The sequence below is a fragment of the Arachis ipaensis genome, chromosome B5 (assembly GCF_059453495.1).
Source record: "Arachis ipaensis isolate K30076 ecotype BB chromosome B5, ASM5945349v1, whole genome shotgun sequence".
Classification (NCBI taxonomy): Eukaryota; Viridiplantae; Streptophyta; class Magnoliopsida; order Fabales; family Fabaceae; genus Arachis; species Arachis ipaensis.
In genome coordinates this window covers 11,294,202-11,321,360 of record NC_142440.1, presented here as the reverse complement: position 1 = coordinate 11,321,360, position 27,159 = coordinate 11,294,202, and the positions used below count along the sequence as shown (strand labels likewise).

The window sequence follows — 27,159 nt, the reverse complement described above, 5'->3', positions numbered from 1 at the left end:
CACTTGTATATACTTAGTGCATTTATGGAAAATTAAATGGTTGGTTATGTGAATAGATGAGTGATTGTCGCAAAAAATGGTGATGAATTTCTATAATAAAAAACTTGTGAGAGACATAAAAAAATTATCTATTTTTTATTTTTATGTTTTTGTTCAAACTACGATTTTCATTGAGGGGAAGGTAGTTAAAGTGATTTAATTTTTTTTATTTAAGGAATATTTTCATTTTTTTGTAATTGCTTTTATTTTTTTTATAATTCAGTTTTCCCTTAAAAATAATTAATGTCATGTGTACAGGTGATTTTTAACTAGATGTTCGACTAAGTTAGATATTAAAACCACACAAAATTTGTTATATGTTAAAATAAAGATTATAGGATGAGACTTTGTTGGTTAATGGTTAATTAATATTAAGACATATGCTCCTCATATTTAGAATTAGAAAGACTAAACCACAAAAAATAATCATAAAAGATTAATTCGCTGACAAAAATAATCATAAAAGATCAGAACTTCTTAGATATCCACAATTGATTTGCTCCGTTTGTCAAAAGTGACCAACGTTAGAAGAATGTTGTTAAATTATACAATGTGACTACATCCATAACAACGTGACAAAAGGATGTCTTACGTGGATAAATTTTTTTTTTTGTTAAAATTACATTTATTTAGTTTATTTAAAAAAAATTATTACTCCTTCAAGCATTGAAATTAGACGAACAGTAAGATGTGTTACCCCTCCCTTTTGAGCGCCAAATGAATCATGTCCTAACAGAGCAGTTTTTTAGCTTCTTCTTCTCTAGCGTAATCCCATTGTGCTCTGATTCCATTCCTGCAACGACATTGGAGAGGAAAGTTGCTGCTTCTCCAACGGACCATGTTTAGAGGAGAGTGCTGTCACACTCGAAGGTTGTAAGAGGTAATAATTTCATAAACTAAGTGATTCGATAACTGTAACCTCTAAGTTATAAGAGTTGTTCGTTCAATGTGAAAAAATGTGTTCTGTTGTTGTGGTTATTTATGATAGGGTTTGATTTTGTGGTAACTTCATTATATTCTTGTTCCTCTATTTAAGCTGTATAATTTTTTATGGTTCGAATATTGTGGTAATTATTATTCTTGAAACCAAATTGATAGTGAAGTTAGGTACCATGATGGTTAGGGTTTGAGTAACTTGGAGTTTGTGAAATTGCCACTAATGGTGGATTTTTTATTCTTTTGCGTAGATGGCTACATTACATATCACTTTGGAGATATATCACAAAGAAAAATTTGAGAGACAAAAGATGAAAAACTGTGTATGTAGGTGGAGAGAAATCTGAAATTCGAAGGGTCAATGTTGATATTCTTAATGGATTTTTTTTTATCAATGACCTCCTTAGAGATATAAGATACACCATGATCAATGAATGATATTGGTTAGTGCCTGGAATGGAGCTTAATGGTGGTTTAAAGTTATCGAGGAATGATAAAGACATAATAGAGATGCATGAAGCTGCATTAAGGAATGATAGTAGGATTTGTGTATACACTGAGCACCCAATAAGCTTGCCAGAAGTTGTTGAAGAGGGTGATGGTAATGTTGCATCTCCTTCAAAGGTGAGAAAAAAGAGTTGTGCAAAGAGGACTCCAACTCCTAGAAAAAAAAAGTTACGAAGATGGCCAACACAACTGATCATTTCAAGGCCCAGCCCACCACACAATCAGGTACCAGGCCCAATAGCGAACTCAATCAACATCCCAATATACAACCCAACACAGCCCAATACACAAGCAAGGACATCATTATCACAAGGCAGAAATTTTCTTAGCCAACCCACCACAACCATGAGACAGTCAAGTAATCTCATACAGCAACAACAAGCCACAAATACCTTAAATTTACAACACAATTCTAGTTCTCAATCTTTTCATGCTGTCCCAACAACAACACCAGAGATACTGACACAATATATACCCCAAGCTTGTAATGAACCTCAATCTGAATCCTATCATGTTCTATTGCATTACTCAGCCCCAACCACCACTATCATCAAGTCAAAATGCTGAACACAATCAAGGTCCATCTCAACATGAAGTAAGAGAAGCAGAACAGGAGGAGCACTAGCAGACCTGAACCTACTGGACAAACTTTCAAACAAAACCCAAATCCTAAAAAGGCTCCAAGTATTTTTGTGCCAGTTGACGAGGCTGAAGAATATTCAGACCCTGAACCAGGATTACATTGTTATGAGTCTGAGGAGCTTTAAAGTTGTGCAGATTTGGATGAGGAACAACCAGAGGTCTTCCCACAAGATATTTACTAATATTTTTCAATGTTCCTTTGATTATTAGTAAGTTAGAAGTTAGAACAATAATTTAATTTTTTTTGAATTGAGTTGTTGTGTGCAAATTACTGTATGATGAATATTAACTAACTAGTGTTGTTCATTTATGATTATTTAAGTCAAAATTCAAAGGAAGTTGTGATGCCGGTTATGTTGCACATCAGTTATTATCCACTACAACTATTTTGTGCAGCATATTATTTATTATACCATTGATAATCATATGCTTCAATTTTTCCTACTACATAGGTAATGCTGATGCACCAGTTGGACAAGTTAGGCTTGAAGTAGGTATGGAGTTTGAATCTTTAGAGCAATTTAAGAGGGCGGTGAGAAAGTTTAATATCAATTTAGGGAGGAGTATTTTTTTTCCAAAGGTGGATAGTACAAGAGTGAAGGTGTTGTGTTGGGATGAGAACTGTCTTTGGCAGATATACTGTGCTAAGAGGAGTTATCCCCTAAGCTATCAGGTGAAAACATTTGTGAATGAGCATACTTGTTGCAGAGTTGTGCATAATCGGTCTGTTAATGGAAAGTGGGTTGTAGATGAGTTGGAGCAACAAATTAGAGTGCAACCAATGATGACTGTTCGAGAGGCTGAAGATTACTTTAAGAAAGAGTATGATGTTTTGTTGAGTGAAAGAAAATTTATAGATCGATGGCAAAGGCAAAAGAAAGAATTGAAGGTAGTGAGAGAGCACAATATGCAAGACTCCGAGAATATGTCATGAAAATTTTGAATACCAACCCAGGATCCACTGTGAATATATGCACCACACCAATGCCAGATTCAACTGTCTTATTCAGAAGAATATATATTTGCCTAGATGCGTGTAGAAAGGGCTTCCTTACTGGATGCAGACCGTTTATTAACTTGGATGGAACCTTCTTGAGAGGATACTATGGTGGACAACTATTGACGGCTATTAGTCAAGATGCGAATAATCACATTTACCCCATCGCATATGCTATTGTGGATTCGAAAACCAAAAACAACTGAAAATGGTTCCTTGAACTTTTGCAAGAAGATTTGGGTGATCAGAGGAATAACTATTGGACATTTATGTCAGATCAACAAAAGGTACAACATTTAAAGTGTTTATACATTTTTTTGCGTATAAACATGTCACCTGAAGTTACAAAGTGTTTATACATATTTTCAGGGTCTTATAAACATGTCACCTGAAGTTTAGGGGAAAGCCAATCATTACCCTCCTGGAAGAGATAAGGTGTTATGCCATGAGAATTTTGGCTAGAAATAAGAAGGAGTTGAGGGGATACAATGAACGGCTTTGTCTAGTACAACAGAGTAGATTGGAGAAAAATAAGAAAGAGAGCAGTAGTTGGAGGCCATTCTGGATAGGGGATGATGCTGGAAATATCTTTGAGGATCAATGCTTACCTATGAAAGTAAGTGTTGATCTCGGAAAGCATACTTGTACTTATAGGCTATGGTAGCTCACTGGCATACCCTGCAAGCATGCATGTGTAGCATTGGCAAATCAAAATAGGAGGGTTAAAGAAATTGCACAAACATGACTGACAATTGGTGCTTACAATGCAACATACCAATTTTTGGTTTAGCCGGTGCCTAGTCAAGAGTATTGGCAACAGCTAGACACTATACCAATTTTGCCTTCACATTACAAACAACCTATCGGGCGGCCCACTAAGAGAGACACCACTAGGAATGCTCCCAAGGTTAACCCAGACCCTTACATGACAGAGAAAATACGGTCAAATAAAATGCAAATACTGTTTGAAGGTTTGTGAAATATTGTTAGGGATATTTGTCTGTGAATATTTGTGTTGTGAACTATTATAAAATCTCAATTATTATACAGGAAAGGCACAATTTTAAAAGTTGCAAGGTTAAAAAGTAAGCCATGGCAGTAGCTGCTACTGCTGCGAATGCTACAACACATAGTCAAAACTCTTCTACAGCAACAATTGCACATGTACCACCTGCTAATTTAGCACAGTATGAGGATGATGAAAGATTGGATGAGATGTATTGGGAGGAAACCTTAGAGGATCCAGAGGCAGAGGCAGCCTTGGATGCTGCAGCAGCTGAATTTAAGGCATTTCTGGCTGCCAGAACCCAACCACAGGTAAAATCTAAATTTGTTAATTGCTTAAGCATTTTTTGAGCTATTAAGTTTACTTACATTCATATCTAATTTAATTTATAGGCCACTACCACATTGAATTCATCTCCTAATATGCCGCATACACCACAAGTGCCACCACCAATTAGGCCACCAACCACAAAAAAAAAAGAGAACAAAGAGATCCACCAAGAGGCATCCTCTATCACAAATTCATACCCCTGTGTCTCAGGCTCCAACTTTGAACACTCTTCAGCAGCCATCCAATGCATCTGTTAGGCTACCCACCGTATCCCCACATATAATGCAAGGAGCCAATGCAGGCACAACTTTCAGGTTTGCACAGTTTATGCCAACACTAAGATCACACCTTATACCAATATGGCCAGTTCTTGGATTCAGACCACCCAGACCATCTACCACTATGCAAGGCACAGCCCATGGATTATCTAGTAGGAGCAGCAACTCAACACCAAATTAAAAAAATTAACAGTCTTTATCTTTTTTGGAATCTATATTTATGTAATTTACCTCAATACTTTACTGATAAGGATCAATTATGTTTACTATTTTTATTTTGGATTATCATGTCATGTTCGTATGCTACATATACTACTTAAACAGTTATTGATGTACCTTTTTAGAACCTTATGAATACTTATGAGTGCTTATGATTATACAGATTTTTTAATACATATTATATTCTGATATTGATGTTATTATGATTAATTAGTTTCTCAGCTCAGAATGCTTAAACAATGTTGGAAAAGAATAACAATTATTGAGAATAGTGATAGAATAAAAATGTAATAAATAGCAAATATATCATCCCATTCAAACATGAATTACATTGTTCTTCATTGATAGAAAACGATCCTGTACCGAAACTAGTTCTAAACTTCTGCATAAATTTTGGACTCAAACTTACCAATCACTTGTACATGACCATTACAAACAAAAAAAGCTTAAACTGTAGAAACAATCCTAAAGACACGGACACAAGCCATACTCTCATAGTTTTGATTTTACCTTTAATCTTCTTCTCAACCTTTGTGGCCATATTAACATTTCTCTCCCTGTGGTCTGTTGCAACAATCATCACATCTTGATTAGCAACACCACATTCATGCTCATTGAGTCTTCTAATCAAACACCTTGCCAAACTTTGCCATCCCCCATCAATTTCATCAACCCAAACAAAATAATTGCAATCTCGACTCTACAAAAGCCAAAAAATCGAAATATCAGAGATACAAAGGAACTCTATACTTGTCTAATTATCATAAATAATGTTCCATACCTTTAAAAATGGGCAACGAATGAACCATCTTTCAGGATTAGTAACCGTCAAAGATTTCAACAAGACAACATACTCACCACAGTGACATCTTTCATCCATAATTTTTTTTCTTCATCTTCGAATGTGAAGCTCCTTAAAATCTGCTTCCTTCGCTTGTAGTTACCTCTCTCTTTGACATTGCTCAAATTCTATGAGCATAAATTAATTCAGGAATTAGAATTCTTCGCTTGTAGTTAACCTTGGATGATTGTGTTCGGGTATAATTTTATCCTGCAAAAATCCAACTAATAAGAACGAAGAATTAGGGTTCAAATTGACCCTAAATGATACTAGGTACACGTATGCCTACCAACATGTGTAATCGTCAACGTAAACAATCCACGTATGCTACTCTGCTAAGGCTACATCAAACTTGGCTAATTTTGACAAACGAAACAAATCAATTGTGGATATCTGAAGAGTTCTGATCTTCTATGGTTACTTTTGTCAGCAAATTAATCTTTCATGGTTACTTTTGGTGGTTTAGCCAATTAGAAAATTCAAAATATGTTGTTTTCCTGCCAGGAACAAGGCCACAGCCAACCGGCAAGAGGCCCATTTCTACCGCCACATTGCCTGGGCCACCCTTCAAGTCGCTAGTAGTTTCTAGTTTGATCTGTTTCCATCTTTCAGAACAAGAATACCCAATGCCCAGAAACAAAAAGACAAGAATACCCAAAACAAAAATAACTATAAATATAAATAATAAATAAAAAAAATAAATAGAGGTTTGGGTAAAACGACAGTCGTTTCAAGAGTTTAAATTGCTAACCACGCCACCAAACCTTCTTCTACTTCCCATTTCCGTTTAAACCCTAGCAACAGGGGTTTAAGCTAACGCCACGCAGTGGACAGGGCTCGTAGATGATCCATTTCCAAGGTGCATTCTGAAACCATGGCAGCTGCTAGGTTAACCACTTGCGCCGCGGTGGCAGCCGCGGTGGCTTCCATGTCCTCGCTTTCCGATCGCGCCGCCCACGCCGATTCTTCTTTTCGCTTCCCGTTCTTCTCTTCTTCACCTTCCAATTCGCCGTCGCCGTCCGACCCTGCTTCCGATTCTAAGACGGAGCAGCCTACCCCCGATGAACCTAACAAGTCCGGCTTCGACCCGGAATCGTTAGAAAGAGGAGCCAAAGCCCTCCGTGAAATCAATAGTTCTCCCTATTCTAAACAGGTTTTTTTTTTTTTTTTTTTTGGTTTTAGTTTCTGAATTCAATCTGCGTTGTAGCTTCATTTTGCATGGGAACGGTAGGAATAGAACGAAAGTATTTTTTGCTTATTTCTTCTTTTCATGTGGTCTTCTTTTAGTAAGGCTTTCATGTGTTGTAATTCTGCCTTGGAAATGCATGAAAGAAAAAGTCAAAATAAAATTTAGTCAATAAAGATATGGAGCTTGTCCATATTTTGTTCACAGGTTGATGATTCGGTAAACTTTGATGGCATAGATTGTAGTTTGCTAATACATTTCGGGGTTGTTTTGCAGGTGTTTGACTTAATGCGAAAGCAGGAACAAACTCGCCTTGCTGAGTTAGATGCTGAGAAAGTTCATTTTGAACTTATTCAATCTCAAGGAGATATTGTGAGTGATATCACTGATTTATCATAGCAAAGTTTTGATATATTTTATTTTTAAGACGAGGTTAATAGTTGGCTCATTCATTCTTATCATCGTTACTCTTTGATTCAGTTGTAGGAATTTGCTTCTGTTAGTCTCTCAGTCATTCTGTTATTTGATTGTTTAGCCACTAATATAATTTTAAACTAGAATTGAGCAACTAGCATAAATCTCCATAATAGAATTTATTTATTTGTCTAAAAACATTCTTTATGATAAAAGCATATGGCATTGTTTGATTCATGGTCGAATATACGTTGTAATAGCCTTGAATGCTTTTGATGTTCAGAGTATAAGGGATCATTATGGTGCATACTGCATACTTGTGTAAGTTTCAATCTTGTCTTGGTGTGTGAACAAATTTTCATTACAGGAAAGGCAGCAGAAAATGGCTGAAGAACAGCGAAATCTAATGCAAGAGCAAGCTCAGAAACAGGCCCAGGTGCTGCGATATGAAGATGAATTGGCAAGGAAAAGAATGCAGGTGCGGGCTTAATAAATGACAACAATATACTATTTCATATAATGTAAATTTATAATGCATTGAAAACTAATCCGTTTTTTCTTATTAAGTACCTAGTTTTAATTATTCACGCAAGTAGTTTATAAAATTTTATAAATGGAAAGTTAATAGAAAATGGAGGGAGTAACATTTAAATATATTTTATACCACATGATAAATGCACAATTGCTTTGGAAATGGTATAGATGATTAGAAGATATGTGCAGACTGCAGAATCATGTCACCTTCCAATTTCCCCCCTCTTTTGCCCAAGGCACAATATAGTTTTTCCCTAATGTGAACATACTGTTCTGGAATTAACATCAGCTAAAGAAACACATGACCTTGGTTAGTAATTAGCTTTGACAAGTTCTGAATGTATCACCCTTCCTATCTTGGTGATCAAAACAATACTAATAGGAATGATGCAGAAATTTCTGTAGTGTGTTCCCACTATCAGTGAATATTTGGATAGTTAGGTACCCAAAGGCCATAGCTTCTCCATCTGTGAAATTCTGTTAAATGGAAATCTTCTGCGTTAAAGAGTTATTGGCACGTTGCCTTTCGCAGACAGATCATGAAGCTCAAAGGCGACACAATGTTGAATTGGTCAAGATGCAAGAGGATTCTTCTGTAAGAAAGGAGCAGGCAAGACGGGTTACTGAAGAACAGATTCAATCTCAGCAGCGTCAGACTGAAAGAGAGCGTGCTGAGATAGAAAGAGAAACTATCAGAGTTAAAGCAATGGCAGAGGCTGAAGGTCGAGCGCTTGAAGCAAAATTGACTGAGGATCATAAAAGGAGAATGCTTATAGAACGGATGCAGGGTGAAAGAGATAAATGGCTTGCTGCGATCAACACAACCTTTGGTCATATTGAAGGTATGCAGCTGTTAACAAACCTTTTGGGAATTATATCAGATTAAGAAACAAAAAATTGGTGCTATAACCACTGTTGATCTACTTGCAAAGTGCAGGTGGTTTAAGGGCCTTGTTGACTGATAGGGACAAATTGGTTATGACTGTTGGGGGAGCTACTGCATTAGCTGCCGGAGTATATACAACTAGGTACTATGTTCTTTTTATTTTTGCACTTGATTTTTGTTCCGACTTCGGTTATTTGTGGCACACTGGCACATGCTTATATTTATCAGAATACAGGAATATGTTGAAAATGACATCTGATTATATTTCATTGTGATTTCTTTGTTTACAGAGAAGGTGCTAAAGTTACATGGGGCTATATAAATCGGATTTTGGGGCAGCCATCATTGATCCGGGAATCATCCATGGCAAAGTTTCCAGGCTCAAGAATCATATCTCAAGCCAAAAATAGAGTCTTGAATTATAGTACTATGGCCAGGGCAGAAAAGCCTGTTGAGAGTCAAAATGGTGGTCTTGGAAATGTAATCCTCCATCCATCATTGCAGAAAAGAATAGAGCATCTTGCACGGGCAACATCAAATACCAAGGTTCATCAGGCACCATTCCGTAACATGCTTTTTTACGGGCCTCCTGGGACTGGTAAAACCATGGTTGCAAGGGAAATAGCTAGGAAATCGGTACGCGGTTTGGTTATTTATGCGTCAATCATATATGTATTACTTTATCTGTTTACTTCTTTCTTGTGAGAATCTGGCATGATTCATGAATTAGCATTCTGCGTTCAGATGTGTATGAATGGACAACTCAGTTGATAATTGCGAATTCGGTTTTATAGTTGCACTGTTTGTGAATTTGTCTTCTCTTGGTAGCGATTTCCATAACTTTGTATTTTATTTATTTATTTTTTTTTCGTGGATATTACATTCCAAGCACAAGGTGGTCAAAAGAGATCTATGTGTGAACTTTCTCACTATAGACATAATATATAATAGGACTCAATTTAGCCAACCCCCACCTAGTGGGATAAGGTTTTGTTGCCGTTGTTGTTGGACATACATGTCAAGATTCTTTGTAAGTACTTTATTTGCATATATCTTTTAGTATGTGTCTTGTAACTACTGTTAACAACTTCAATTTTTCTTTGAAGGGTTTGGATTATGCTATGATGACTGGAGGAGATGTTGCACCTTTGGGCCCACAGGCTGTTACCAAAATTCATGAGATATTTGATTGGGCCAAGAAATCAAGAAAGGGTTTATTGCTTTTCATTGATGAGGCCGATGCTTTCCTGTGCGAGTAAGTTTTGGAGAGGTTAAAATGCATTTTGATAATTATAGCTGTATTGCAATGTAACAGGGTAGTCTAAATTGTTTGGTTGCATGTAGTTAATCTAATACGTGATAAATTTAAACAACCAAATATTAAATTATGGCAGTCCAAGTTGAATATTTTTTGTGCATTTATACAATTGATGTTGTGAGTTGGATGATAATTATACTGCAGTAATTATTTAACGACTATTATTTTGATTGAATGCAGGCGTAACAGCACTCACATGAGTGAAGCTCAACGAAGTGCACTAAACGCATTGCTTTTCAGAACTGGTGATCAGTCTAGAGACATTGTACTTGTCCTTGCCACCAACAGACCCGGTGATCTTGATAGTGCAGTCACTGATCGCATTGACGAAGTGATTGAATTCCCCCTCCCTGGAGAGGAGGAACGTCTAAAATTATTGAAGCTCTATTTGAACAATTATCTATGTACTGACAATAATGGCTCCAAGAGAGGCATGTTGCTGAAGAAGCAGACCCAGAAGATTACGGTAAAAGATTTATCCGAGGATGTGCTAAGAGAGGCTGCCAAGAAAACAGAGGGATTTTCTGGGCGCGAGATAGCCAAACTTGTGGCCGGTGTCCAAGCTGCTGTTTATGGGCGCCCAGACTGCACCTTGGATTCTCAGTTGTTCAAAGAAATCGTAGATTATAAAGTGGTGGAACATCATCAGCGATTAAAACTGGCAGCTGAAGGTGGCATTCCTGACCAAATGCAGTGACTTTCTTCATTGATCTGAATCCCATTGCGACCATCCCTGGAAGTTTTCTGTCTTGTGATTTCTACCAGTATATTTTTGACCGATGGGGCATGTTCATTCATTAAAATATTTGTTACGAAACCAGGCCTCGGGAGTGTAGCATGATACCAGGCCTTTGATAGCGAACGAGCTCGTTGCCTTCTAGATTATTTGAACCAAATATAGTCAAAATTGTAGTTTGTAATTCGCATAGTTTTGCGATGAATTGATTTATGTTGAGGTCTAATAAATAAGATTCTAAAAAATTAAATTGCGAAATATGTATCTCTTTTTCGTTAACATGAAAAACTAAATTTTCATAGTATGGATGGAGAACAAAGCCAAGCATGGAAACGAAATACGCACGTTGTCACCGTATCTGAATTAAGGTCATTCCTTGCGTTGACTAATTACTATTGGAAGTTTATCAATGAATATTCTGCTAAGGCTGCATTATTAACTGATCTTCTCAAGAAGAATCACTATTGAAAATGGTCAAAGGAGTGTCAAAAGGCTTTTGATGAGTTGAAGGCTGTCATTACAGAAAGACCAGTACTAGCATTGTCCGATTATTCAAAAGTGTTTCAAATTCACACTAATGCTTTTAACTATGCTATTGGAGGGGTTCTGATGTAAAAAGGACATTCTATTGTCTTTTGAGTCGCAAGTTGACTGATATAGAGAGGCGATACACTGTCCAAGAGGAAGAGATGACCGCGGTGGTACATTATCTGATAACTTAGTGTCACTACTTGTTTGGTTCACACTTCATCGTCAAGACAGACAATGTGGCTACAAGCTACTTCCAAACTCAGAAGAAGTTAAGCCCTAAACAAGTTACTAATTAGGTGGCAAGATTTCTTAGCTGAGTTTGATTTTGAATTTGAATACAAGCCTGGCAAGACTAATGTGGTAGTAGATGCGCTGAGCCGCAAGGTTGACTTGGCAGCCATTTCCATGGTTGAAGGAAATATTTTGCATACCATCAAAGAAGGATTGCATCATGATCCATTAGTGAAGAAATTAGTGGAATTGGCTAGAGAAAGTTAGACTAAACAATTTTGGCTAGAAGAAGACCTTCTCTACACTAAAGGGAGAAGACTATATTATCCTAAGTGAAAAAATCTAAGAAGAAAGCTAGTGAAGGAATGCCATGACACCAAATGGGCTGGTCATCAAGGCCAACGAAGGACCTTGGCACTTATTGAATCTTCCTATTATTGGCCTCAAATGAGGGATGAAGTAGAGAGTTATGTGAAGACTTGTCTTGTGTGCCAACAAGATAAGATTAAAAACAAAACACCAAGTGAATTGTTGGAACCTCTGCTGCCGTCAAAGCAACCGTGAAAAAGTGTGTCTTTAGATTTCATCTCTGCCTTACTGAAATTCGAGGGGTTTGGATCTATTCTTGTGGTAGTAGATCAATTTTCGAAGTATGCTACTTTTACACCTGCCCCTACTGCCTGCACTGCAAAGGAAGCAGCACGACTATTCTTCAAGAATGTGGTGAAGTACTGGAGATTGCCTAAGAGTATCATTAGTGATCGAGATCCACGCTTCACAGGACGATTATCGACAGAGCTATTCAAACTCCTTAGGTCGGAGCTTCATTTCTCAACAAGCTTCCATCCTCAAACCAATGGGAAGACTGAGAGAGTGAATGCCTTACTCGAGTGTTACTTGAGGCATTTTGTAAGCGCAAATAAGAAAGATTGGACAAAATTCCTAGACATTACTCAGTTTCATACAATCTGCAAAGAGCGAGTCCACAGGGAAGAGTCCATTCGAGATTGTGACCGGACAATAGTCGCTTACACTACACTCTCTTTCTTCCTCTTACTTAAGGAAGAGCCCTGGAGCTTATCATATGATTAAGTCATGGGAAAAACAAGTAGATGTCACTCATTCTTATCTCGACAAAGCTGCAAGGAGAATGAAGAAATGAGCAGATAAGAAAATGAGGCATACAAGATATCAAGTGGGAGATAAAGTAATGATTAAACTTCTTCCACAACAATTCAAAATCTTTCGTAAGGTTCATAAATGTTTAATCTACAAAAACGAAGAGCCATTTGAGATCATTGGAAGTGTTGGGGAGGTTGTTTACAAAGTACAACTCCCTCCCTCTATGAAGATCCACCTGGTCTTCCATATGAATATGCTTAAATCATATCAAGAAGACCAAGATGAACCGAGTAGAGGTGACTCGAGTCGTGCTCCGCCTGTGGTGATTAGATCTTTTGAGAAAGAAATCGAAGAGATCTTAGCTAATCGCGTAATGCAATGAAGAGGAGTATCACCAAGTATTAAATACTTGATCAAGTGGAAAGGACTCCCGATAGTTGAAGCTAGCTGGGAAGCTCGTGAAGATCTGTGACAAATTTAAGAACATCTAGAGCACTATCATGAATAGAACGCGACGAGAACATCTTGTAATACCCTACCACACAGAGTCTTATGCTTAAGTCATAAAATTGAGGTGGCGAGGTATTAGAGCAACTCCAATGCTAAGAAATAGAGTTCTTCTTCTGACATATGGGACTCAATTACCATTGGAGTGAAAAGGGAAGGAGGACTCTTCACGTGGATCAAGGTTGAGAGTTCCTCTAAACAGGGACTTGCAACAACCAATAAAATCATGCCATGTGGTAAGTTAATAAAAAAATAAAAATATATTAAATATATATTAAATAATTAAATTATAATTAATTTATTAATAATTATAATAATTTATTATATTAAATTATAATTAATATAAATAATTATGTTAAATCAATATCAAATATTATTTATATTGTTATATTAAATCATAATTAATTAAATTTATTTTACATAAAAATAAATTTATTTTTTACATATTATAAAATAATTTTTAGTTGGATTATTTATTTTTATTTATAAAATTTAAAATACTAATCAAATTTAAGTTATTTATTTTAATATTTTATAATATTGAATTATTTTGAATTTATAAATTTAAATAATATTATTATAAAAAAATAATAATTATATTAATTTTAATTACTTTAATTAATTAATTAAGTGGGATCACAATAGGGATTAAAGTTAGTTCCTTCTAATGGAGAAGAGAGGGATTCTTTGAGTTCCTGTTTATTGTTTATGATGCAAAAGCTGATGTGAAGTTACTTTTTATGACAGGTGGGCCATAAATAAAGACTGGAATGAGTTCCCTACTGTAGATGGTCTTACGACCTCTAAAAATAAAAATATGTATATATAATAATAGTTGAAAGAAATTTTAACTAGAAGCCTGTGAAGAAAAGTTTAAAACAAAAGTCGTAACACTCACGTGAACGATAGACGTAAATCGGGTAGGTTAAGAGTAAAACGGCAAAAGTATATATATACACACTAGAAGATTTTCAAGGATACAGATAACAAAGCTCCTGAATCGGCTCGCGAAGTTTAAACTGGCCAGAGCATATACATATACATATATACAAATAAACCCAAAAGTAAGCCAAAACAAAAAATTGACAACCTGTTTCTTTGAGCCAATCTCTAAGAGGGATAAACATAAAATACAAGATGGAGAATCTAAATACATATATAAATATAAGTAAAATACAACCCTGAGTCTCAAGAGTTCTTCGCTTCATCAGAGTCTCCAAAATACAGAGTGGTGCTTCTCAACCTGCATCTGAAAAATAACAATGTTGTATGGGATGAGAACCGGGGATTCTCATTATGGTTAAGGTACCCACATATATAATAAATAAGGTCTCGGAAAAGACAGAGACAATCCTAGAATGCTGACACTCAGATTATAAAACCCAAAGGAATAAAATGAATCATAAATTTGGTAAAACTCTCTAAGGTACCTAAATAACGATTTATCTCTAACCTTGCAGTATACTTCCTGTCTCATTTGACTCTAACCCTTACCACTGACCCAACCAATCACGGCCTATGGCCCAAAACAAACCAGTTCGGCCTTTGGCCCAAATAAACTCAACTCGACCTCTGGCTCATTTCAAATCAAATCAACATTATCACCTGTCCACCACCAAGGTACTCAAAACAGAAAGACAATCACAAACACAAGCAAATACAAGGCAAACATATTTAAAGAACAGTTACAGTAAGTATCAAAGTTATCAGTTAAACAGAATTTATCAGATAGGCAAACCAAAACAATTATGCACACCCAAACAAAGCAAACAAATGCAACATGATGCATGCCTGTCCTATTAGCCGTGAGCTCACGCGTCGGTTACTTTGCCAGAACCCGACACATCTGGTAGCTAATCCAGACATTTGTCTCTAGGTTGCGCATATCCAGGAGGATCATAAACGAAGGAGAGTGTCTTTTCACATCAAAGGAGCGTGTCTTTCCACCTTGCAACCAGAGAAGAATGTGGTGAAAACAATATGAAGGAGAGTGCCTTTCCACCTTTTCCACATCCCCATCACGACAAGAGAGGGAATCCTCCGTCCTCAACTTGCCATCCGAATACATTTTCAAGTTAACACGCAAGCGGGTTCGCACCCGGACCTTGCCATCTCGACCATTTCGGCCATACTCAGTCACATCACAAGTCAAACGTTACCATCACATGCAAATACCCAATTCTTTGCATTTTCATCATATACAATTTCACAAACCAATGCAACACAGTTCATAAGTCATCTTACTATCATTATCATTATTTAATATTCTCATCAATTATCACAAACAACATATTCTCACAGACAACTTAACATTCAACACCTCATAATCCACTTAACCAATTTCATAACACCAATTCAACAATTATCCTCAACACATCTGAATCAACAATTTAATTCAACAACCAACAATCAATTCAACTTATCCTATGGGTCAACTAGCCTAAGTTTTCATGGCACATTACATATTATATGCGAGAAACCCAAATCATACCTTGGCCGATTTCCCGATAAACCCGGAACATCACCATTTGTCACCATTCCTCAATAGTCCAAGGCTCCAAGACCTCACCAAACAGATTTTTCCAGCCTCCAAAGCCAACTTCAACTCTCCAATACCACCAATTTATTTCAAAAAATACACAATTCAATCTAATTTCACTAAACAATACTAAAATTACCATAGGGTTCACTAATTAGATAACTTGACAAGGATTAAATATTTCTCACCTTACCAACGGAAGTTTGGGACAGAGCCCAGCAAATCCACAAAGCTAATTTGCTCCTAAACACCAAATTCAACAAATTTTCAACACGAATGTTCAACAACTTTTGAAACTAAGATGAGAAGATCTGGGTGAAAAAACTCAAGTTTCTTACCAAATTGTTGGGTGGATTTTGTAGAAGATTCCGAGATGAACACGTGGCCACTAACGGCTCGTCAATCGGAACTCTGAATCAAAAGTTATATGAAGTTGAAATCTAGTAGAGGGTTAGGTTATTTTCTCAAGTTCTTTCCTCCATGAACTTGCTTCAGCATTCTTGCTGAATGGGGAAGGAAGAAAGGGTTTTATTTAAGTGGGTGTAACTTGTGGGTTGGGCCTTGGGCCCGGTTCGTTCGGTTTGGTTCGTTCGGCCTATTTTTGGGCCAAATTTTTTAAAATTAGTGTTAAAATTCTTATTTTAATTTTCTCTACTCCATTAAACTATAAAATTTCATTTTCTAATTTCTTAGATTAATAATTAGTTTATTAGCTAATTATTCACTAATTACTCGGGGTTTACACGTCTGTCATTAGGTAGAGGAGAATGTCACAGAAAATTTTAGAAGATTAAATTTAACGGTGTTTGTATAGTTATCTGGAGTGTTTGAGAATTCCCTAGATGGTTCCGGAACGTTTTAGAATGTCCTAGAAGGTCCCGGAATACCTTAGAAAGTTCTAGAAGTCTCTAGAAAGTCGTAGTCTCATGAGTATTCTAGAAGAGTTTTGATATATATAGAAGTATGAAGAGTAGTATGGAATAATCTAAAAGTATTTAAAAAGTTGTGGTAGGATAGATATTTGTAATGAAGGTTCTGTATGATTAATTTGGACCGTTGATTAGATTTAATGTTAACCATCCATTAAGGAGGTGGATGGCTATAGGAGGTGAGAGTTAGAATTTGAACGTGTGAATTATTTGTAACAAATACTTGAGTAATAAAGTATTCTTTCCACCAAAACTTCTTTTTTCTTGTGTTCTCTTATATTTTTAGATTTCTTACTAAATACTAAGGGTTAGGCTGACTTGATTTTAGATCAAGAGGTTGAGTAAATTTGAGTGTCGGTACGATAGCGTTAGATTGTATCAAAGGCCATGACACAGGACATGCATACCACATTTTGTACATAAGTAAATACAAATTTTTTAGAAAACAAACATTTTTATTTATGTATAGACAAGTAAATATAAAATTTTAAAATATTTTTTTGTATTTATATAAATCAAACATTACATACATAAATAAGTAAATATAGATTTCGAATAAAACTAATTTTTTTTCATATTTGTCAAATCATAAAAAGTATAACTATACGTAAATTTTTACTGTATAATATATATATATATATATTAAAAAAAATATATTTGAGCGTAGTTATTAAGTTAGAGAAAAGCGGTGTCGTAGGAGGAGGCAACCCGTTAAAAAGAATAGAAAGTTAGAAACGAATGAGATTGGCCGCCTTGCGGACCATGCGGGCTCCCAACACGTGGCAAAAGCTGGCGCCGTTCACCCTCTATCTTCGGCCACATGTCCCTTGAGTTCCTGCATTCCGCGAACCGCCTCTACCATTTCGAACATCTTAAAGACCTCTAAGGAAAAAAAATCTACATTCATCGAGTCAAAGAGGAAAAGAATAGGAGAAGAAAATGAGAAGCATAAAGGTATTGTATGTGGTGGTTGCATGTGTGGTCATGTGTGTAGGAATGTGCAGGGGTTGGAGTGATGTTGTTGTTGAAGACGCTAGAGCCACAGCAGAGGATGCCAAGCGTTTTGCTCAAGATGCATTCTACGATGCCAAGGAAAAGACCGGTTCTCTCGCTGATTGGGCTCAACACAAGTTCTCTGAGTAATCCTTCTCCCCCTTCTTTCAATTCATCCTAATCATCCATCTCATTTTAGTTAATTAATTAATAGCTAGTACAACTTCTGTGTTTTAATTTCTTTCATTTGATCTTACATATTCCATGCATGTGCATACCAATGCATATATAATTATTATGCAGCTCGTATTTTTAGTTCTTAGTTTTAATATGTAATTTTCCGTGTGCCTAAATGATGTTTTGAAATAATCGATAAAAATAACACTACTAATAAACTCGGGTGTGGCTCAAATATATTTTTATACTTCATTGCAATCATAGATCATAAATAGGAGTGGAATAGCTTACGGAGAATGTATGAGTGCTCATGAGAAAAAAAAAGCACCAATGTGTGTGACAAGCCATTTTACTGGTACTTATTGTGAGAGAAGAACAAGGAAGGAGTGTGACTGTGAAAGCTGGTGATTGTTATCACAATCGTAAGCATTATTCTCTCCAAATCACCATCAGCGTGTTTGGACTTTGGATTCAGGTCACCTCAAATGATTTGTATGGTGTAGGAAGTTAGTTAGTTATTCATTTCCAGCATGTTTGACAAATTCGCATTGAGTAACATTCTAACATGATTCTTTTTATTTAAATCACAAAGTGAAACTTTTTGCTTTTTCATTTGGCCTCATTCCTTCATTTGAAGTAGATGGCCAATCCTCAATAGTGTAATTCAAATTGAGACGACTGACTTGGGCGGGTTTATGCTGCATAGTGCTTAGATCAAGCCAAACTTTACATTTTATCATTTCATTATTTTCACTAGTCTTCAATTATTGTATCAGAAATTGGTCAGAAAATGATCTTGGACAAGTGGCTAATGACATGAAGTATAAAGCTGAAGATGCTGCCTCCAGGGCTACAGAGTCATTCAAATCTGCAGCATCCGGTATTTGCTCGATCTTTGCACTTTCTTTTTATGATTCTATTGTGAATTCAACTTTCATGCAATCATCATATTGTGCTACATAGTATATAGTATATATGGTTAAGTCTCTCACACTTAATCCTGGAATGGCCTTTGTGTTTGTCTTGTTTATTTAGGAGCTTCAGAGTATGCATCTCAAAGGGTAGCAGATGCTAGGGAAGCAGTTTCAGGAGCCATGGGGTATGGAAGGGAAAACGCTGGCCAGGCTTATGACGGAGATGGCGAGATCATCAGAATGCCAACAGATAGAGAAACTGATGCACAAATCATGATGCAAGAAGCCATGGGTAATGCTAGAGAAAGAATGGCAGATACCTATGAGAATGCTAAGCAGACGATGTACTCCGCGTCGGATAAGGCTTCAACCATGGCACAAAATGCTAAAGATAACATGGCCGAGTCCATGAGTTACGGAAGAGATAGAGCAGCCAATGCTTATGAGGAGGGTAAGCAGAAAATGAACATGGCTTCGGATGTGATGTCAGAAAAATTGTATGATGCCAAGGACTCAATGGGTGGGGCAGTGGAATATGCCAAGGACAAAGCAAACAATGCTTATGATGGAACCAGAGAGAGAATGAAGATGGCTTCACAGAGAACCTATGATGTAAAGAATAAAGTAAAAGGAGCAATGGAGTATGGAAGAGATAACGCAGGTGATGCCTATGATGGAGCCAAGGAGCAAATGAACATGGTTGGAGATAGGGCCTATGATGCTAGAGACAAGATGGGTGGGGCAATGGAATATGGAAGACAAAAAATGGCAGAAACTTTTGACCAAGCTAAGCAAGAAGTTGGTCAGGCATACCAGTCAGCAAAGGATACCATGTCCAGGGAGGCCAAGGATCGTTACGAAGCTGCCAAGGAGAAAGTTTCAGATGCCACAGCGAATCTTGGAGCTTCCATGAGGAACACCCAATATCTATGAGGGTATGTTAAGTTCCCTACATACAAATATAAGAATGTGTCTTTCAGTTAGTCTTTTGTCGTTTTCTGCAAAGCTATCGAGTACTATTTTCTTCTTGTAATGTGTTTGTTTTGTTAAGAGATGCAAAAGCACTTGTTAAACTCTTTCCTTATGAAAATGGGAACACAAGTCATGTGTTCTTGTCCCTAATGGTAGGAGATGTATTAGTGTAGATTCACACGGGTTTTGCACTTTGCAGCCCCCACTATAGGCTATTTATCTAGACTGAGATAATATTGTGCAGTTAGTGTATCCTGACTTTGATTATGTTGTTGGGCCCCTTTATTAACATGCGTGATGTGTCATATTTGTTATAATGAGAGCATAATCATCATATGAACGATGCATGGTGTTATTAGAGGCAATCCCATCTCCTGTAACTATGGTTGTATTAATTATATTGATTAGTGGTTTTCCATAATTTATTGGTGGTCCACAATCCACACCCCTCCATGAGTCGGCTATATATGTGATGTACGGACCTGCTTTCATAATATATCTTATACAAGTGTTTGATTCTTGATAGTTTCATGGTCAGATGTTTACTCCCTTAATAATTAATGGAGTTTGTGGCTCAATACTTAGACGCTCATCAAAGAATAGTGGGCAAGTAACTACTAGGTTAGAGTAAGATAGGAAACTTTGCACGAAGCATGGGCATGATCCCTAGCTTATATTATTATTTATTATTATTATTATTATGGACCAGAATACCAGATCATCATGTTGCAAACTAGTTACTGGTATTCCATTAGATATCTCTAGATCACTTAAACTGATCTGGCTGTTAGGTGAAGGTGTTTGACGTCTAGAATTTTATTTTATTTTATATTTTTTTAAATCTTAAGAAGACTAGTGGCTATTAATGCTAAGGAGTCAATATTTTTAGTGGAAAAAGTAGTGTTTTCCTAATATTAATTCAAATACAAGGTAAAAATAACACACTGACAAATATTGGTCACTTATACGACCTCTGAATGACTTGGTTTGAGTGCACTGAATTGTATGTGTACTCGTATATTTTTCTTTTATTTCAGAACAAGGAGAAACGAGATTATAGATGTTGATTAAATATCTATGAAATGCATGACTAAGTTTATTGGTTTTCATGATTATTAGAGTTTCAGTTATCCTGCCATTTTCTTACGAAACCCTCATGGATGTAGCACTCAGTGCAAGCCTTCTTAATTAGCTGAACAATTAATAACCTCAATTTATACATCAGCGTTATTTTTTCTCTTTCCGATGAGTCTATTCGTCATGATAATTTTTTCATATTGCTTTAGTTTTAATTGCTGGGTGCACTACATTCTGCTACAGTCTACACAGTATAGTTATATCTTTAGTAATTAACTTCGCGGCTTGTGTTGGCCATGCTCAAGTTTTACTTTGACTTTTATTTATCAAGAATCTTTTATCAACACATTAAAACATTTGAATTTTTTTATCAAATATGTTGTTTTCGATCTAAATTACAACAATAATATTTAGCCTTATCTTTATCGGTTCTCTATTTTCAGATATATTGAAAAAATTGAAGCAAGTAATGAACTTACAAGATAAAAAATAAAAACCAAGTCCGTCCTTGTATTTTGAAACTTGAACATGGAACAAGTTTGGTATCATTTTATGCAATGTACAAGCATATATTCTCTTGAATTTGCATATTTTAAATTTTAGATTTTTATTTTAGAAGATAAAATGAGATCTCACTATTAAATGTTTTTTCTCTCATGTTTTTTCTTGCTTCCACCTATGAAATAAATAATAATAAATTATACTTTACCTTCTAAAATAAAATTCAAAATTTAGAAAATTTAAATCCTATCTTTTTTTTCATACAATGTTTCTCTAGGATTAGGAGCAAGAATGCTTCCGACAAAATCGAAGGATTCAGTTGACTGGAACTAGGGCATCTATTAGAGACGAACCGTGGTCCATATACCATTTACATTATTGTGACTTCGGTCTACATACGATGCAGATTTTCCTCAAATCTACATGGAAGCTAAGACAATTACCTCTTTCTGATCCTTCATATTTCTGTTTTAAACAAAAATTCAAAGGAACTTTTTTTCTTTTTTGTGGTGGTTACAAAACTATAAGCTGCTTTAATTTACATATGCAGATATATACAGCGTAGTACAGATTCAGCTATTCTCAAATTAGAGGGTGAACATTATTGGACATCCTTGATGTTCCTTTGTGATGATTTAATTATATGCACCTGGCATAGGGTCCTAGCTTATTCGGATAGAGACAATAGTGAATGCAACACTACTACATATTCATATCTATAAGTGATGGAAAAGTGAATTTGAGAAAATAGCGGGTACTGTCTCCTAATTCATTCATTCTTCATCATGTGTATGAGTCGGTGTCCCCCATATGAAACGACAAATTTGCGGTATCACTGTGGGGGATCCTATCTTTCTCTCATCAATTTTTCATTTATCGCGAAACCCACGGTTACATGATTGAAATTCAAAAAGCTAGGATTATTATGCATGAAATATCGTTACGCCTAGCCTAAGCAGCTTATAACAAACAACGTAATGATATATACGCTTTGTCTTAGTTCATCCCAACTGTACTACTCAAAGTTATCACCATCTCTCTCTTTTTTTTTTCTTTTTTTTTTTTTATTTCTCCCTCGCTTTGCCGGAGGAAAAAAATGACCTTCCAAAAGGGAAGAGGTGAGTGAGAAACTGAGAATTTAACTAATTATTATTGCATCCATGATCCATGCATATTTTGTTGGCTGCATATGAATGATGATGATGATGATGGAAGTAATTGATTGAATAGGAGGAGCATACAGAATTGATATATAAAAATGGAAAGTCATATGTGGCTGCTATGAAAGTTTGAATTCCATGTATCTAGGGTGGGTAGCTAGCTAAGCTAACTTGCTCTGTTTAATTTGAATATGCACATCTAAATGATCTATATACTTATTAACTAATAAAAATGAAAATCATTTTCAATTCTAATTCTTTCTTTGGTTCTTATTTGTTAAGCAAAGAACAAGAAAAGATGAAGAGAGGACAAGAAAACAAAACAAGTAATTCCTCTAATAAACAATGATTGTTTTGCTTACGTGTGCTGCTGCTGTTGTTTCTTGATAGCTTGCTTGTTGTTGTGCATCCAAACCTTGAAAACTTGCCTCTTAACACCAACTTGAGAACAAAACTGCTGCACTTCTTGCTCATCGTGTTTCTGAATCTTCCACCCAAGCTTCTCAGCGAACTCCATCATTCTATCTTTCTGCTGCTGTGTGAACTTTGTCCTGAACCTCTTCTTTGACGCTGATGCTTGCTGCACTGAGAATTGCCCTCCTAATGCGTTTGACTGATGATGGAACATGTTCAGATCTTCGCTAGAGGATTCCGCCGCTCCTCCTCCTCCTCCTCCGAACGCCATCATCACCGGCTGAACCGATGGTGGAGCAGCAGCAGCAATAGCATGAGAGAATCGTTGATGATGAAGGGATGAAGATGGTGGTGCTGTGTGGAACTGAAGAAGATGATGAGTGCTGTGACCGTTGTGCTTGTTGTTGTTGTTGTTGGGGTAATAGTTGTGATGCTGTTGAGGAGCGGAGCCTTCAACCTCTCTACGGTGGAAGTTACGGTGGCACTCACAGGCGGCGCACCGGAGTGATTCCGGGGTGCCTTCTTCTCCGCTTGGCATGAACTCTCCACAACCATCCACCACATGGCTCCCCATGCTGGCTGCGTGGTTTCTCAGACATTCTCTGTACCTTGCTAATGCTGTGGTGGTTGTTGCAGCTGCTTGTGGTGGTGGTGGCGGCGGCTGTGGTGCTGTTGTGGCAATAGGAGACGAGGTTAGATCTGGATCTGAGGTTGGTCTTAGAGATTGTTGATTGGGTGGCTGAAGATGAGGATAGAGATGATGTTGATGGTGGTGGTTGTGGTTTGGAGGATCATGGTGGTGGAAGACTAATGAGTGAGTTTGAGATGGTTGGTGAGTTGTTTCAGAAGCTCCAACCACAGTTGGAGAAGACAACTTTGAAGAAGTTGAAGAAGAAGAATCCCTGTTATTGTTGTTGTTGTTGTTTGGAACAACAACACTATAACTACCCAAAGTGGTTGTTGTTGCTGTTGCTGTTATTGTTGCCATCTCTAATTCCTTATCCTCTTCCCCTCTTCTTTCCATCAAATATTATTGCTTCCTTTTCCTTAATTTGCAGCTGATGGCATGGATCTAATTTAGCCACCCTTGATCCGCACACTTAAACCATGATCATCTCTTCATGACCTTTTCTTTTTTCAAATTTAACTATGGTTGTGGATGGATCTTGCCGTTTGTTGTTGTACCCTAATTCATCCCATCTAATCTACTCCAAGAGGGAGGAAGCTCAAATCTCAATCAAGGATGATATAATTACTTACAACTATTCTTTTTTTCTTAGCTTATTGTTCTGATATTGACGTTCTGGGAGCTAATATTAATCCCACCAACCAATTCTCACTAATCACAATCCTAATCTTCCAAGCAAGTGATTTAACTGTTTATATAGCAGCCGCACACAATTGCCTAATAATATTTATTTAGAGAACAAAAAAATAACCATAGGAAAAGGACAAAAGAAGCATACATTATACATAGACTAGATGGCATAAGCGGGGTCCCTAGCTAGGCAGAGAAGAACCTAATATAATATATAATAATATACTAGTATATAAGACTCACCTCCCCAGCTTAGATTATTAATCTTACAGATAGAACTACAAGATTTGATTTGATGAATAGGAATATGCTCGGTTATTTGCACCAGCAACAGCAACAGCTTGGGGGAGAGAGAGAGAATGAAGTTAATAAGCAGATTGATTAAAGAAAGGCATATGTGGTGTTATTATTCTTAATCTTTGATTTGATGAGAAATAAATGGTAGAAGGGGGTATGTATTTGTTTCCTACCAGCCATCCAAGGCCATAAGAATTAAGAAAGAAAGGAACACACCGCACTCAGAATTGAATTTAGTGGGGGGAAGAATAATAAAGAGCTTGTCTTTGCAGAACAACCGACAAGGGCATGTTGGTCCTCTCTCTCTCTCTCACACACCCTGCACTTCACTGCACGCACGCACCCCTGACCCATGGCCCCTGGCCCCTCCTTCAGTTTTTAATTATTGCCCTTCTCTTCTCTTCTCTTCTCACACCCCATCACCCTTTCTAGCTTAATGTCAATGTGTGTCCTTAACCGGCATATTTAATTATGGACATACAAAAACGGAATAGACTCTTGTATGTCTCTTGCTTATTAGAATCTTTTGAATACAAAAAAGATTATGATAATATGAGCTGTTTAGGACATGCAAGGCATAGTGGGAATCTATGTTTAAGAAGCTCTTAAAAAGGAATGTTTGATTAGCCTTGAGATAATTAATCATCATCAATCACTATTAGCATATATATAATACAAGAATGACAAGAGTAAAAGGGCTAATAAGTTTCTTTTCTAAGCAAGGATGTGAGGAAATTAAAGCCAAGTGAATGCTTACTGGGCCACTACATATCACTTGTCTTTCTTATGGTCTGTCAGATTCTCTCTCTCTCTCTCTCTCTCTCTCTCTCTCTCTCTCTCTCTCTCTCTCTCTCTCTCTCTCTCTCTCTCTCTCTCTCTCTCTCTCCTCGAGGTTATTTGTATTTGCCTTTCTAACTTTCTATTCAGATTATATGTACTCATATTTTCACAAAAAATCTATTTGATTCCAAGATACGCTATATGTATTAGCAGTGTTATTTTTTTTTCCCTATAAAAAATTCTAGAACATAAGATCAACAAGTAAAAAATATATATATATTCACAATAAAAAAAATCTTACTTCAAAAGTGGTAAAAAAAATTAATTATTGATGTGTCTTTATTTTTGAGATGAGTGATAAAAGAAAAATAATTGGGTGTATTAGTAGTGATTTGTGTTTGTGCGCCTGCAGCAGGCAGCAATATCTGAAGCGCACTGTTGGGTTGGACCAATGAGTTAACTTTTAGTAGCTTCGTTGCTTTAATTTGGCGATGCAATTGATGATGCTATTTGCTACCATTATAGTTGATAGCATCTCTCCCTTCACATTTCTCTTTCAGGCATCAATTTGTGTTTATGCTTGTGCTTGTACTTGTACTCTTCTCTCTTTTACTTTCTATGGACTATATACTACACGCCACGGTCCCGGTGGCCACTATATAAAGGACAAACTGTACCATTTAACCTTCAAACCATCATGCCTTCATGTGATCTCATAATGTTATTGCTTAATTCATTTATCTTCACTCAAGCTATGCACAATTCCTTCTAATTCAACAAATTAAAACAATTATCTCTTGTATGTGCTGACTTCTCAGTGCATTCATGAAGAATCGTCAATTAAACAAGTTATCAAAATGTTACTAGATTGTGAATTCTAATATGCTTATGATTTTTGTGGCTACGGCAGTTAGAAATATTGTTAAAATTCAAGTTGTACTTTTGATTTTATATTTTAATAACATTTTTTTTAGTAATATTTGTTAATAAATATTATTTTAATTTTAACAACATTTTTTAAAACACGCTAACCATCGTAGCCATTGTAGCAAAAAACAGTAGTATTATTATTTTTTAACCTTAAACCCTAACTGTTGCATGTGATTTTGTTTTCATTTTATTTATATATATAAATGTATTTTAATATGTTTATATTTATAGTGGCTACAATAATTATGAAATGTTAAATTAAAATTATATTTTATATATTTTAATAATATTATATAAGAGTGTGCATGAGTCGGGTAAAATTGGGTTTGTCCTAACTCAGACCCGACTCTAAATATACATCGGGTCTATTTTTTAAATTTAATCCAGTTGTAAACCTTATGAAACCTAAATATTTTCGAATCACAATTATATTCGGTCCAAATAAGGTGAAAACTGGACCTTTAAAGATTTAACAATAATTTATATAAAAACTTATTTATAAAAAAATTTATTTATAATGCACTTATCTATAAAGAAAAAACTTGTTACCAAGAAGTTAATATTTATATTTAAACTTGAATTTGTCTATAAATTCTAATTTGATGCTTCTTTGATCTATTTTCTAATTTAATAAGTGTGATTAAAAATAAAACAATAAGTTTATAATTAATATATTAGAATTAATTTAAAAAATATATATATTTTTTAGTTCTCTTTAACTGTATATGGGTCGGGTGAAGTCGAGTTTGTCTTTATCCAAACTCAATCCTAAATAATGATCGAGTCTATTTTTCAGATTTGGACTCGACTATATACCTAATGGTTTGAATCCGAACTGGACTGGATCATATACACCTCTAATATTATATAAAAAATATTATTAAATAATAAAAAATAT

The 27,159-nt window shown here is 36.0% G+C and overlaps 3 protein-coding genes across 3 annotated transcripts; 2 read left to right on the top strand and 1 right to left on the bottom strand.

The window, feature by feature from the left end:
* Nucleotides 1-6,506: 6,506 nt before the first annotated feature.
* On the top strand, nucleotides 6,507-11,127 carry LOC107642882 (uncharacterized). Its single transcript, XM_088488372.1, has 8 exons — nucleotides 6,507-6,948; nucleotides 7,258-7,353; nucleotides 7,763-7,873; nucleotides 8,462-8,771; nucleotides 8,867-8,957; nucleotides 9,106-9,451; nucleotides 9,922-10,070; nucleotides 10,314-11,127. The coding sequence occupies exons 1-8, from the start codon at nucleotides 6,670-6,672 to the stop codon at nucleotides 10,828-10,830; spliced, it is 1,899 nt and encodes a 632-aa protein (XP_088344498.1). The 5' UTR covers nucleotides 6,507-6,669; the 3' UTR covers nucleotides 10,831-11,127.
* A 6,288-nt stretch (nucleotides 11,128-17,415) lies between these two features.
* Nucleotides 17,416-20,205, top strand: LOC107642881 (Late embryogenesis abundant (LEA) protein). Its single transcript, XM_016346378.3, has 3 exons — nucleotides 17,416-17,867; nucleotides 18,675-18,778; nucleotides 18,934-20,205. The coding sequence occupies exons 1-3, from the start codon at nucleotides 17,668-17,670 to the stop codon at nucleotides 19,743-19,745; spliced, it is 1,116 nt and encodes a 371-aa protein (XP_016201864.3). The 5' UTR covers nucleotides 17,416-17,667; the 3' UTR covers nucleotides 19,746-20,205.
* Nucleotides 20,206-22,580: 2,375 nt separating this feature from the next.
* Nucleotides 22,581-24,802, bottom strand: LOC107642880 (zinc-finger homeodomain protein 7). The gene has a single exon (XM_016346377.3). It carries the CDS (start codon nucleotides 23,958-23,960, stop codon nucleotides 22,881-22,883), a length of 1,080 nt encoding a protein of 359 aa, XP_016201863.1. The 5' UTR covers nucleotides 23,961-24,802; the 3' UTR covers nucleotides 22,581-22,880.
* Nucleotides 24,803-27,159: the final 2,357 nt, after the last annotated feature.